Below are 13,558 nucleotides of genomic sequence, written 5' to 3'. Positions count from 1 at the left end.
TGATGCAGAAGGGAGAACATTCAGTTTAATTTTTTTATGTCATTTCTTTCATTACGTATAGGTTTCAAGGCTCTGTGCATCCTACACAGACTCTGACATCCAACTAGGCCCATGGAGTATTAATTTTTAATGTTTGCAATTCTAAGTCCTGCTTCCATATAATTCAGCAGAATACCTAGCATTGATTTCTCAGAAGACAGGAATGTACATTTTCAGTACTTAAATGTGCTATGGTTGTAACTTACACAGTGCCAGTTCTTTTCAAATTTTTGAACTGTTTTTTTGTAAAGTACTAATTTTCTTTTTCCTCATTTAGTTGTGTGCTTTGATGCCAAAATAAACTTTGATGACAATGCTGAGTTCAGACAAAAAGACATATTTGCCATGGATGACAAATCTGTGAATGAGCCTATAGAAAATGAAGCGGCCCGTTACGACTTGAAGTACATAGGCATGGATGGAAATATTGCATGTTTTGGTAAGCAAAAACCCCACTTAGTATTCAGATTCTCGCTAGATTCAAAGATTGACATTATCATACCCTCAAGGAAACCATTAGACCAGGGGTGGGGAACCTTTTTTCTGCCAAGGGCCATTTGGATATTTATAACATCATTCACGGGCCATACAAAATTATCAACTTAAAAATTAGCCTGCTATATTTGGTCATTTAGCCAAAAGGCACGACCGGAGACAGCTCCGAGTGTCTGCAACGTAGAGCAACTCGCTTTTGAGCTCTGCCGTCCCCAGCTGAGCCCGAGAGATTCAGGCAGGGCAGCAAACACAAACTCACATCCACCTTGAATAGAGGCTATTCCTGTCCACGGGAGGGGGCGGATCGCCAGTCTTAGATCCTTCTGAGCTACAGATCTGCCAGGACCCATGAAGGGCCAGACCAAATGATTTCGCGGGCCCTATACGGCCCCCGGGCCTGACGTTCCCCACCCTTGCATTAGACAGTCTGGCAATTACAACTGATCTCCAGCTGAGAGAGATCAGTTCACCTGGAGACAATGAGAATGAGTGGCCCAGTTTTCCTTACTGAGCTTCTGGACCGAGTGGGAATTTGACACTATAACCACTACCCTACACCACACCTGCTTTTGAACATGGCTTGAAAAAGTACAACACACCAAGACTATTTGGGCAGAATTTGCTTATTCTTTTTTTTTTTAATTGCCTCTTCAAACAAACAATGTCAAACAAACTTGTATAATTTTTTTTGTATGTTCAGATTTTCCTTCAGACGCTTCATTTTTAGAGTGGGAGAGAACATTTCCCCAGGAGGAGAGCGTAGACAATATATTTCATTCATTTTAAACAACCACATTTCATAGAACTATCCATTTGAATTTAAAATTGATGCGTTCAGTGTCACTTTCGGCATAAATCATTCAAGTGGCAAAAAACAAAGGCCTTATAGACAGTGATGGAAATTCAAAAGGCCCTCCTGAGGGATTTGTGGGCTGTTTGGCAGGCATTAGGATATCCATTCTTTCAGATACTCCATAAGCTCTGTTGGTGACTGCTCCTGAATCTCCCCCGTGACTTGAAAGTAGTGTACAAAGGGCTGTTTCTTGGAACTAGCGATTCTAACTTCCCTCTGTCCATATAACAGTCCCATGCTTTTACTAATGGTCCCCTACAAGCAAAACCCAAGGCAGCTTACAATAAGAACATTAAAAGGCCATGTTGGTTCAAACCAAGGCCCATCAAGTCCAGCAGTCTGTTCACACAGTGAACAACCAGGTGTCTCCAGGAAGCCCACAAACAAGACAACCGCAGCAGCATTATCCTGCCTGTGTTCCAAGGTACATAATATAATAGGCATGCTCCTCTGATCCTGGAGAGAATAGGTATGCGTCATGACTAGTAGCCATTTTTACTAGTAGCCATGGATAGCCCTCCATGAATATATCCATTCCCCTCTTAAAGCCTTCCAAGTTGGTAGCCATCACCAAATCCTGGGGCAGGATTGAATTTCACAATTTAACTATGTGTTGTGTGAAGAAATACTTCCTTTTATCTGTTTTGAAACTGTCACCCTCCAGCTTCAGCATATGACCCCATGTTCTAGTATTATGAGAGAGGGAGAAAAGCTTCTCCCTGTGCACTGTCTCCATAACATGCATAATTTTATAGACCTCTATCATGTCTCCCCTTAACTCCCTTCTTTCCTAGCTAAACAGCCCTAAGCTTTGTAACCGCTCCTCATAAGGCAGTTGCTCTAGTCCCCTGATCATTTTGGTGGCTCTTTTCTGCACTTTCTCAAGCTCTGCGGTGTCCTTTTTTCAGGTGTGGTGACCAGAAATGTACACAGTATTCCAAGGGTGGTCTCACCATAGATTTGTACAAGGGCAGTATGATAGCAGCAGTTTTATTCTCTATTCCTCGTCTAATTATGGCCAGCATGGAATTTGCCAATAAAGTCACTGTAAACCAGAGGTCCCCAATGTGTGCCTGTGAGCACCATGGTTCCTGCCAACGCCTTTCCTGGCGCCCAGCAAGTGTTTTTAGAAAGTAGGTGGGGTTATGTGGGGCTGTTGCCCTGCAGGGCTTCAGCTTGGCCACTGAAGTTCTGACTGGCAGTACAGATTAAAAGTAATGTTTCAGTTGGAACTGCTACCACCTTGTGGGTTTTATGCTCTCTCGCTCCTCTATCCCAGTGTATTTTTTAAATTATCCCTCTTCACCCCTACATTTGGGCTCCCTATGTGTGTGTGGCTCCGCCTCCTGCAGATGCCATTTTGTAGTTGTGCCCGCCACACTGTGTCAGAATCCCAAAGGTGCCCTCAGTCTCAAAAAGGCTGGGGACCCCTGCTCGAAATAAACACTCCCACACAATAAACAGCACTAAAAAACCTGCATCACAGAAATCAAGTGAGAGAGTCCTTTCCTCTCCGACAAAAGTTCTTTCAGGACTGAGCAGCTAGTCTCCTTCAGCCCCGGCTGGGGCTCTCTCCTCTCTCCAAGCAGCAGGTCCCTGGAGGTGGGCATTCTTATAGTACAGGTTGAGTATCCCTTATCCGGACATCCGATATCCAGACTGATCCGAAAACCGGACCTTTTGAGCCGGCAAGCAGGCATTACTCACAGGCCCTCAGCAGTGCCATTCATGGTTCAACGTTCACAAAATTATTTGAAATATTGTTTAAAATTAAATTCAGGCTATGTGTATAAGTGCGGGTTACAGGCTTAACGGGAGCCTCATTTGCCGCCTGGGGCAGAGGGAAGGCAGGGAACATTGGAAGCGGGTGGTTGGTGGGAGCCAGAAACGGGCTCGTGCCGAGGAGGGACAGCCGCACGCGGGTGCCTCGCGGGGAGTAAGAGCTTTCCCTCCGGTCCTCTTAAGGAGGATTTATTGGAGGGAGGCTTCGCCCCAGCTTAATCTGTCTCGGGAATATGCAAAAATTCCACAATATTCCAAAATACGGAAAGATCCAAAATACGGACCACTTCTGGTCCCAAGCAGTCCGGATAAGGGATACTCAACCTGTACATCAAACAGAGAAGAGGGTGGGACGGTGTAGCTGGTTTCTCTCAGCCGTGGCTCGATCGAGTTCTCTCCTTTCCACTACTCTAAACATAACCATAGACGTTTGAGATCTTCGTTACTAAAAAACGGTACAATTTTAAAATGTTTTGATTTCTTTGTCTAACAAAATTAAAACAGTCTGCATTCTTTTTTCTTTTTTTTTAAAAGGCTAAATATAAACTTCCTCTTCTTGGACAAAAGGGTACTTTCACTCAGAGGGGACAGTAATTTCTGTTGCAGACCCCCATGTTGACACTCAGGAGTGACTTTTGGAAGGCCTAAAGGGGATGCTGGCTGAAGAGGGAAATGGGAAATATTTGGAATCAATTTTTTGACTTTTAGATTTAAAAAACCCAGTACACATTTCACTAGAAGTATGTTCCATCAAAAATCCACGGCCATTTGTAGCAAGCATGATTTCCTGTGGGCCACACAGTCCCATCACTTTGTAGTGGGATAGTTAATCTACATTTATCACACACAAGTTGCATTAGGCCGTTTACAAATTCACACCTCTAACTCTCTTAATTACAGTCAATGGAGCCGGGCTTGCTATGGCAACCTGCGATATAATTTACCTTAATGGTGGAAAGCCTGCCAATTTCCTGGATCTCGGTGGAGGCGTGAAGGAAGCGCAAGTGTATCAAGCATTCAAATTGCTCACTGCTGATCCCAAGGTAAAGCCTGTTGTCTTCGCACAGAAAGTTTTCTAATGCAATTATACATTGTCTTCACGAAGCCGAGAATGTGCTTAAATAATCTGAACTGCGGAAACAGTATTTAATGCAGCAGTTTTTCTGCGGCTATGGTAGTTACATGCCCATACCTCATCCACTTAAACTACTTCAGTCACTTCTTAGTTTTATGGTGAAGAGTCGCATCCCAAGCCGGAAAAATAGATCTGCTTACTTAAGCTGAGGTACGTTGACTATGTGGATAGACATCTTGATGGCCAGTCCCATCTGCTTCAGAGTGGTAGTCCAAGCCACATCGAACTAGCTGGGTGGAGATACGCCTCCGTATTTAAGGTTGTCAGTTCCCCCCCCCCCATAGCCGTCACCTTGTTTGGGATCATCTCCTTCTGAAGTTACCCCTTAGGACAGGCATCTCAAGTCTACAATATCACCCAAAGCCTATGCCTGGCATTCTGATTTGATTGTACTTCAGTTTCACCATCTACCGTCTAAGCCAGGGGTGTCGAACTCTTTTGTTATGAGGGCCAGATATGACATAAATATCACTTGGTCGGGCGGGGCCATGCCTCGCCATCCTATATCGGGATTGGGGGCATGGGTGGCTGCCTCGGGTGGCTTGTGTACTGGATAAGAGCTCTCAAGGGGCCGAATCCGGTCCACAGGCTGTATGTTTGACACTCCTGGTCTAAGCAAAGTGGAAGGAAGTACTCCTTTTCTTGCCTCTTGAGCTGCTCGGATGGCAGTCACCAGTGGCAACTGGGAGTCTGGATTTTCCCCCCACCTGTGTTAATAACCGAGCCCCCTGATAGTCAAAAGGGATCAGAGGTGTTAGTATACCCAAGCATTTTATGGTGCCCTGTTGTGCGGCGACGGTATTCTTTTTGTTGTTCTAATTTGTATCAATTTTATTTAATAACCCTATTTTTTCCCTCATTTTCTCCTTCGGGTTTGCTGTTTTATTTCAGGTTTCTTTTTCTCCCACTGTGAAAGAACTGCTGTTTTCTCAGCCGGGAGAAAGCACCTCTGTCTATTTGAGGGTTTTTTCCCCCCTCTCGCCATTTGTTCACTTTCATTCTCTCCATTTTTTTAAAACTTTCTCTGTTCTCGGTCCTGCTTGTTTCCTGCTGCTTTTCAGTATCTCATTGGGTGACTTGGGCTTTCTCTTTCTCTCTCTTTTCCCCCCCTCTCCATTTCCTTTCTTTGTAAAATGTGGCCCTGCTAAACACCGTCTGCCCTTGGGCACCTTGCTAATAGGAATGTCAGGCCTTGACGTGTAGGTACAATTGGTGCCTCTGGCTTTGTCCACTGTAGATTTCAAATCAGGCAGAAATTATTGCCATCATCCTTCTCTTAAAGTTATTAACCTCTGTTGCTTTGACTGGGTCCCTCCGCACTATTGTTCCCTCAGTTTATATTCTGCGGCAGTTCCCTTTAAATGAGCACTTCTGAGCGACTGGTCCCTTGGCCTCGCGGTGTGACTGATTTTAAGCTTTTTACCCTCTTGGCACGGCTGCGGCCACGGGTGAAGTCGGTGCCGTTTCGACAGGCTGTCGGAGAAACGGTTTCATCAGAGAAAGAGCTTTCGCTATTCAGGACTAAATTATGAAGAATACGTTAGGGGAGGGACTTGGATTGGGATTTCCGAGGATACATTGCAGGGGATCCGTCTCCTGTTAAAGGCAGATGTGCATCAGCCATGCGGGGTTTCAGAAGAATTACAAATTGCCTTCCCTCCGTAATCACTTTTCCTGCCATGTAGTTTAAGGCCAAATGCAAACGGCTGGGATGTAATGATGGAGGCTTTATTTGTAAGGCTGCTTAAAAGGCTGCCTGCTCTTCTTCTCTCTCCACTGGCCCCATTCATCTTCCCCTCCCTGCCGTTTGTTTGTATCTTTGAAAAGAGCCAGGTAAGCCCGTCAAAGGCTGGGAGAGATGACTTCATTAGCCAGGGAAGGTTCCTTCTCTGGGCCAAAGGAGACACTGAGGTTCAGTTCCAGCTGCCTCTCCAAGCCCTGAAGGGCTATGCAAAAGGTCTCCATTTTCTTCCCAGCTCTATTTGGTACCATCACAGCTGCTTGCCATGAATCTCCCACTCCTACTCTTTAAGAGGCCAAGGCAGCCTCCAGTCAGGTATTTCCACCAGGGGAAATTTTCCTGTGGATAAAAGGAAATGCTGCCGTTCACTAGAGAAAAAGGTACCAGCTGCATTTCTGAACTGGAAAGTCATCTTGCAGTTCTGGGTATGGTTCTAAAAACATGAAAAGGGAGTCTGAGTGAGGAAGGCCGTCTCTTTGAGGTGACCTGTGCTTCTGTGGGCAGGCTTGGGCACTGATCTAATGGCGATAATGTTGGAGGGTAGCCATCTCGATCTGTGGTAGAAGAGCAAGATTCGAGTCCCATAGCACCTTAAAGGCCAGCAAGATTTCCAGGATGCAAGCTTTCAAGAGTCAAAGCTCTAACAAAGGGAGCTTTGACTCTCAAAAGAAGAAGACTTGGTTTTTATATGCCGGCTTTCTCTACCACTTAAGGGAGACTCAAACCGGCTTACAATCACCTTCCCTTCCCCATCCCCACAACAGACACCCTGCGAGGTAGGTGAGGCTGAGAGAGCTCTAAGAGAACTGTGACTAGCCCAAGGCCACCCAGCTAGTTTCATGTGTAGGAGTGGGGAAACCAACCCGCTTCAGCAGATTAGTGTCCGCCACTCATGTGGAGGAGTGGGGAATCAAACCCAGTTCTCCAGATTAGAGTCCACTGCTCCAAACCACTGCTCTTAACCACTACACCATGCTGGCTCCCCAGTTTATACCCTGGAAATCCAGTTGGTCTTTAAGGTGCTACTGGACTCAAATCTTGTTGTTCTAATGAGGGCTCCTCTGTAGTCCTGGAGGGTGGTGCATAAGAGCTTATATGCTTCTCATCACATGGGCAATTTCTCTGATTTCTTGTGAGCAGGAGTGTCACATAAATTTGCATATGGCTTCGTCATGTGGTATGAGGCAGGTGCTTTTGAAAGGTTTGCTGGCGATTTCATTTTTATCCCACCCTGCTTCCAAAAAAGCTCGAAGGGTGTATCCTCCAGTTTAGCCTGACAACAACACTGTAAGGTAGGTTTGACTGACAGAGAGTGACCGGGGCAAGGTCACCCACCAAGCTTCATGACAAAGTTGGGATTTGACACAGATTCCCCTCCCCTCGTCCTAGTACTTGGGTTGCTAGGGGCGGATCATGAGGAGGGTGGGGTTTGGGGAGGGGAGGGACTTCAATGCCATGGAGTCTTATGGCCAAAGCGGTCATTTTCTCCAGGTGAACTGATCTCTATCAGCTAGAGATCAGTTGTAATAGCAAGAGATCTCCAGCTAGTACCTGGAGGTTACAATAAGTGAAAACACCTGTGCCAGAATTAATGCAATTGGAGAAAATGGCGGCACGGAGGCTCAAGAAATACAAACCACACTGGAATGTAACAAATAAATTATAATGATCTGAAGGCATTAAACTCATGCCAATCATCTAAGAACAAACCTTCAACTATTACTAAATATTAAAGATTTTTCCACAGTCACCAATCTTTACAAGAAAAGCATACGCTGTGAGGCACATACTTTAAACTTGTCGCAGTATATACAACTATACCAATCTGACAAGGAATTTGGGGACAAGTGGGTTGCTATTCTCAACAAATGTTCGATTGATTTGATAACTCTTATCATAGAACATTCCTTGAATGTTAGGGATACTGTGAAAGAACAAGCTGAAACTTCTCGAGAAAAATTTAAAGCCACAGTACCTGATGATGTGTTCAATTCTCAAATCGAAACCTTAGAGAAGGAACTCGCTGCGTATTCTTCAAATATTGACAACTATAAGAACAAGAAGATAAACAGAGATCAGGAGGATTATGTTCAGGATCACATTTATTTTTGGCTCGGCCAAGGGACCTGGCGCCCACGCAGATTTCAAGGCAGAGCTCCTCCGGGCAATCGATCTGACTCTTCGGCTGAACACGGCACCTCCAGCGCCTCCAGCCTCGGCTCTTACGGCTCCTCCTACTCCCTGAGATCGGGATGCACGGATTTTCACAGGGATCCCAAGCCATGGGGATGACAGAAGAAAAAAACTTGATCTTCAATCTGTCGTCCCGGAACTTAACATTACAGGAACAACAGGTACTTGAATTGGGTATTGGTTTCGTACCTACTCCTCGCTACTCTCGATTTCAAAGCCAAGTAGATCTTTTTAAGTTGTTCAGGATACTTAAACTCAAAGAACAGTTTCATGACACAGGACCTCGTTCAGTGTCTAAACCAGTCTTTAAACCTAAATCAACATATATTCCAAAGAATTGTAGTCATTTCCTGCTTACCTTTCAGTCACTTGTCCTTCGTGACATTACTAAGTTAGAACGCCGCAAAGCTAATCATAATAGACTCTACCAGAATTTTTCTATCTCCCAGATGAATACACTACATGAATTAGCTCAGGATGACTCATTGATTTTTTGGCCTGCGGACAAGGGAGGCATTTTGGTGATACAGAATCATACAGATTATGATAACAAAAATTGGAGACAACTGAACGACACCACTTATTACAAAAAATTGTCATCGGACTCCACCAAGGGGTGCACAACATCATTAAGACTACTGTCTTTGAAGCCTCAGCTCTGAATTACATTGATAAGAACACTGCTGATTATCTTTTAGTCAACTTTCCTCGGGTGCCCATTTTTTACACTTCCCAAGATTCATAAATCTCTATCCCAACCTCCTGGGAGACTCATCATCAGTCTGGTTGGCTCTCTACTTGAACCTATCTCCCGATATCTGGATTTGTTTCTACAAGCATATGCCAAGGCTACTCCGTCTTACATCTCCGATACCAGACATCTTATTTGGGACACTGAAGACGTCACCATCCCCCCTGAGTCTTCTTTGACCACTTTCGATGTAGCTGCCCTGTATACTAACATCCCTCTTGATGAAGTCCGTTTCATCATCGAAGACTTATTTCTTTCCAGACTCCTCCTACTCATTTTTTGATGAGTCTCCTTGATATTCTCTTTGAGAATAATTTCTTTCGTTATCAGGATACTTTTTTTCCTCCAGATTTGAGGCGTTGCGATGGGGGTGGCCTGCGCACCATCCATTGCCAGTATTTTCATGGTACATTTTGAAAAAACCTGTTTATTTTCTTCCACTTTATTTTCTTCCCAGGTCTTTTGGTACAGACGTTATATTGATAATATCTGTACCATACTCACACATTCTGATAATTTTCAAGACTTTTCTACATGGCTCAATTCTTTGCACAATTCCATATCGTTTACAGGCTCCACCCACAAGGAGAAGATTGCCTTTCTGGATGTTACCATTTTTCGTCTTCCCAATAACAAGCTGGCTGTTAAATCGTACACCAAACCCACTGATTCTGGGTTTAACCTTCATTTTTCTTCTCATCACCCATTACATTTACGATCTAATTTACCATTCAGTCAATTTCTTCGCATCAAGAGGAACTCGTCCAGAGAACAGGTTTTCCTGTCTTCAGCAGCTACTCTTGCCTCCAATTTTCAAAGAAGAGGATATCCTCCCCAAATAATACAACGTTCCTTTGACAGGACCCATTCAGGGACACGCTCTGCACTTTTGAATAGGGATCCTCCCTCTTCTAGACAAACGTATGACCGTGTGGTGGCCTCTTTCCAGTTTTCACATTTTTCATATGATATTAAAAAGATCTTGGCGCGCCACTGGCACTTGCTACATGATATCCCGGGTTGTCAGAAACTACCTATTTTGGGTATGAGGAAGACTCTCTCTATCAGGGATGTCCTTATAAAAACTGACACTCTACCACCACAAGTCCCCCCTCATGTCAAAGGCCATCATAAATGTGGCCATTGCTCTGTATCCCTACAGCCTTCCAATTAAAGATGTGCATTCAACTACGTCTACATTTTCTTATTCTCTTCAACAGTTCAGCAATTGTGGCACGGCCATGTTTGTTTACGCGGTCCTCTGTCCATGCCGTCTTATGTACATCGGCTGTTCATCCCGCCTTGTTCGCCTTAGGATCGGCGTACACAGGGCGCGCATATGCGCGAAGAATTTTGAAGCACCTCTCTTTCAACACTATATTAATTTACATCATTCTGATACTGACATACTGTTTTTTGTTCTCTGGCAGTTTAAAACAAAACCTTTCCATATCCAAGATGCTAAGAAGATTCTACTCCAACAAGAATCCCGCCTAATTCACGCGTTCCAAACCCTTATACCTAATGGTCTCAACAACGAGTTTGATCTTTCCTGTTTTATATGAAGTCTTAACATTAGATTGTCATAAGGACACCGTTCCCTTTAAGAGTCCTGTCTTTCGGCGGCATTGCTCTCCGCCTCCTTCTTCCATCTTCTTTCGTGCTGATTGGCTCACTGCTCTATAAAGCTTTGCGTTTCCCAAACCCTCCCCTTACCGCTCTTATGAAATTACATGCGCACTTGAATTCCAAATAGACGCATTTACTTTAGGTAAGCATGAATCAACATTGTTTTTATACAGTAAGTTCGCCTTTCACTTTGCATTATTTATTTGATGTTACTGTGACACGTGTATATAATTTTTTGTTAATTTCACAGCTGACGGTCAATGGACAACGCGCTCACTTCCAATTGGATTTAAAACTGTTACAGTTGCCTTTAGGTTGTTTTTTGGAGCTGAAGAAAGCCTTTTGAAATGTGCACCAACGACTAGCCACACGTTCTCCCACCCTACCACTTCCTTTGGACCTTGCCTTTGACTTGTGGACTATTATTTGACTTCTATTTTCCCGGGCGGGAGACTCCCGACCTGGGTTTTTGCCTTTTATTTGTCACTTTATGGGGTATTGTTTTGTTATGATGTATTTGTTCTCTTGATGCTTATGAGTTTATGTTCTTGATGATTAGCATGAGTTTAATGCCTTCAGATCATTATAATTTATTTGTTACATTCCAGTGTGGTTTGTATTTCTTGAGCCTCCGTGCCGCCAGTACCTGGAGGTTGGCAACCCTACCTATTATGACCCTCTAAGATTTCCTCCAGCTTAAGTGATTCTTCCTGGAGGATGGTGTCAGACTTTGCTGAGCACAGTGGCTGGATCCACCCCACCACCTCTCATGATGAATATGCATATAGCCGTTGATCATAGCCATGAACTGGAAATGCTCAACACAGCAGTCTCAGTGCTTGGCTGGGTTCCGTTGCCGTACATTTTAAAAAACGAATCTTTCCTTGGAAAGAAAATATTTGGTTGAGATTGTTGTTGTTTTTTGTATTTTGTTACTTGCCACTCCAGTATCCCTTACTGGCAAAGCGTAGTCTGGTCTCCAGGACATGAGGGTCGAGACAGTTTAGAGGCATGAGCGGGGAGGGATTTTTCAGAGCTGCTGAGAGACTTGCGAAATGGACCCTGGCAGGTTATGCTTTCCAACAAGGAAATGCAAGAATACTGTCAACCGGAAAACAGCTCCCAAAATCCAGGATGATTGTTTTAAAAGTTGCAAGTAAAAAGTTGTCTTAAAAAGAACATGAAGTAACAAAAACACTTTTTAAAACAAATTGCTTTCTTATTTACATATAAGGTGCAGTTTTGAGAACTACAAGCTCAGACATTGTAAACATCAAAAAGGATGTAAAGGCACCAAATTAGTAATCCTTTTTTCCCCCTTCAGACTTTGTTTACTTCCCCTCCTTCTCTAACATGGCCCAGAAATCTTTTTCCTTATATCTAGGGTTATTGATTTTCATACCTTTCAAAGCTTCCCATTTTGCCTCCTCCTATTACTGTCACAGTACACACAATGGGCTGGATCCCACAGAGCATTTCCACGGGCAGAAGGATTTCTGTCACTGTAGTGTGACTTTCTCCCTACCACCCCCACAGCCCAAATGCCCCTCTCCATGCTGTCCTGGAGGGGCAACATCAGGGGGGGGCGCATTTGGGGCTGCAGCAAGAAGGGGATGGGTAAGAAAGTTGTACTCTGCTGATAGAAATCCTTTGTCCATGGAGATAGATCACGATGGGTAGCCGTATTAGTCTGTTTGTAGCAGTAGAAAAGAGCAAGAGTCCAGTAGCACCTTAAAGACGAACAAATGTTCTGGCAGGGTATGAGCTTCCGTGAGCCACAGCTCACTTCTTCAGATGCAGCTAGAATGTGAGCCCATCTATCCTTAAGTTGAGAAGAGTGAATTCACAGGCCCAATGGCAATAGCTTTTAATTGTCACTACCAGGTACATGACATTAGCAGGTGTGATAGGATCAGGTATGATATGCAGAGGGGAAGTAGGCATGGAGAAATCAGTATTTGTGATGAGACAGGAATCCCAGGTCCCTGTTCAAGCCAGAATGCGTTGTCTTGAGCTTCATTATTTGTTGTAATTCAGCAGTCTCTTTTTTTAATCTCCCTTTGAAATCCCTTTGTAACAGAACTGCTACTCTTAAGTCAGCAACTGAACGATCTGGAAGTTTAAAATGTTCACCCACTGATTTTTTAATGTCAGACTTGTCTGTGGAAATGCTCTGTGGGATCCAAAGCAATAGTTGGGTTCTCTAAAAGTAGATTTAAAAGAGTTGGGAAAATATGGTTTCTCTTACTAACAGAAGCTTTTCCTTGTTTTAAAATATAGTAGATAATACCCTCTGATTATTAATAACTGTTTACTTGTCATACTGAGAGGAGCTTATATTGACTGACATATCTCCGGCACAGTAAAATGTTGGCTATTGGCATCTGTTAGCTCATATAAATGGAATAATTGATGACAAGCTTTAATTTGTTTTCTTCTACAGCCATGCCTCAGTCCAAATACAGACTGTTGTTTTATGAATATGAAATAAGCATTTCTTATTCATGTCACTTTTCTGAAGCTTGTTTACTCCTGTCCAACCAATCACTTCTGTCCAATGCACCGAAGCTAAAATAATGGCAAGGGAACATCAGTGCCATTATGCTGTGTGTATATGAATCGGAGGTCTCGTGGCTTTCCATTTTCGAGACATCTCAGACAGTGACCAGAATCCTGAAGGAAGTTATCATTAAATATTTCTGCTCTTTGCTTATTTTTCAACTGTCACTGGTGTCAAAATAATAGTTTGTCCTTTTTAAAAAAAATACTTTTTTTACCACTAACACTTTCCTTTTGAGTTGATGCATTCTTGGAATTTGTTTTCTTAAAATCGTAGCCTATTCTGCAGCATAATAGCTGTCTTTCATGGTGATCTAGTATAATAGAGGTCAGATGGGGGGGGGGCTATGCAGATTTTTAAAAAATGTTGCTTTGGCAGCA

At 43.6% G+C, this 13,558-nt stretch overlaps 1 protein-coding gene across 1 annotated transcript in view; it reads left to right on the top strand.

Annotated features, from left to right (window-relative positions):
• The window catches only part of SUCLG2 (succinate-CoA ligase GDP-forming subunit beta), a 184,222-nt gene that overhangs the window by 107,803 nt on the left and 62,861 nt on the right, over positions 1-13,558 (top strand). Inside the window, exons 7-8 of the mRNA XM_056854899.1 lie at positions 317-478; positions 4,070-4,212. Coding sequence (XP_056710877.1) covers positions 317-478; positions 4,070-4,212 — 305 coding nt within the window. The remainder of the gene's footprint in view (positions 1-316; positions 479-4,069; positions 4,213-13,558) is intronic.

The sequence above is a fragment of the Euleptes europaea genome, chromosome 1 (genome assembly GCF_029931775.1).
Source record: "Euleptes europaea isolate rEulEur1 chromosome 1, rEulEur1.hap1, whole genome shotgun sequence".
NCBI classification, from domain to species: Eukaryota; Metazoa; Chordata; class Lepidosauria; order Squamata; family Sphaerodactylidae; genus Euleptes; species Euleptes europaea.
This window is presented reverse-complemented; position numbering and strand designations above follow the sequence as displayed.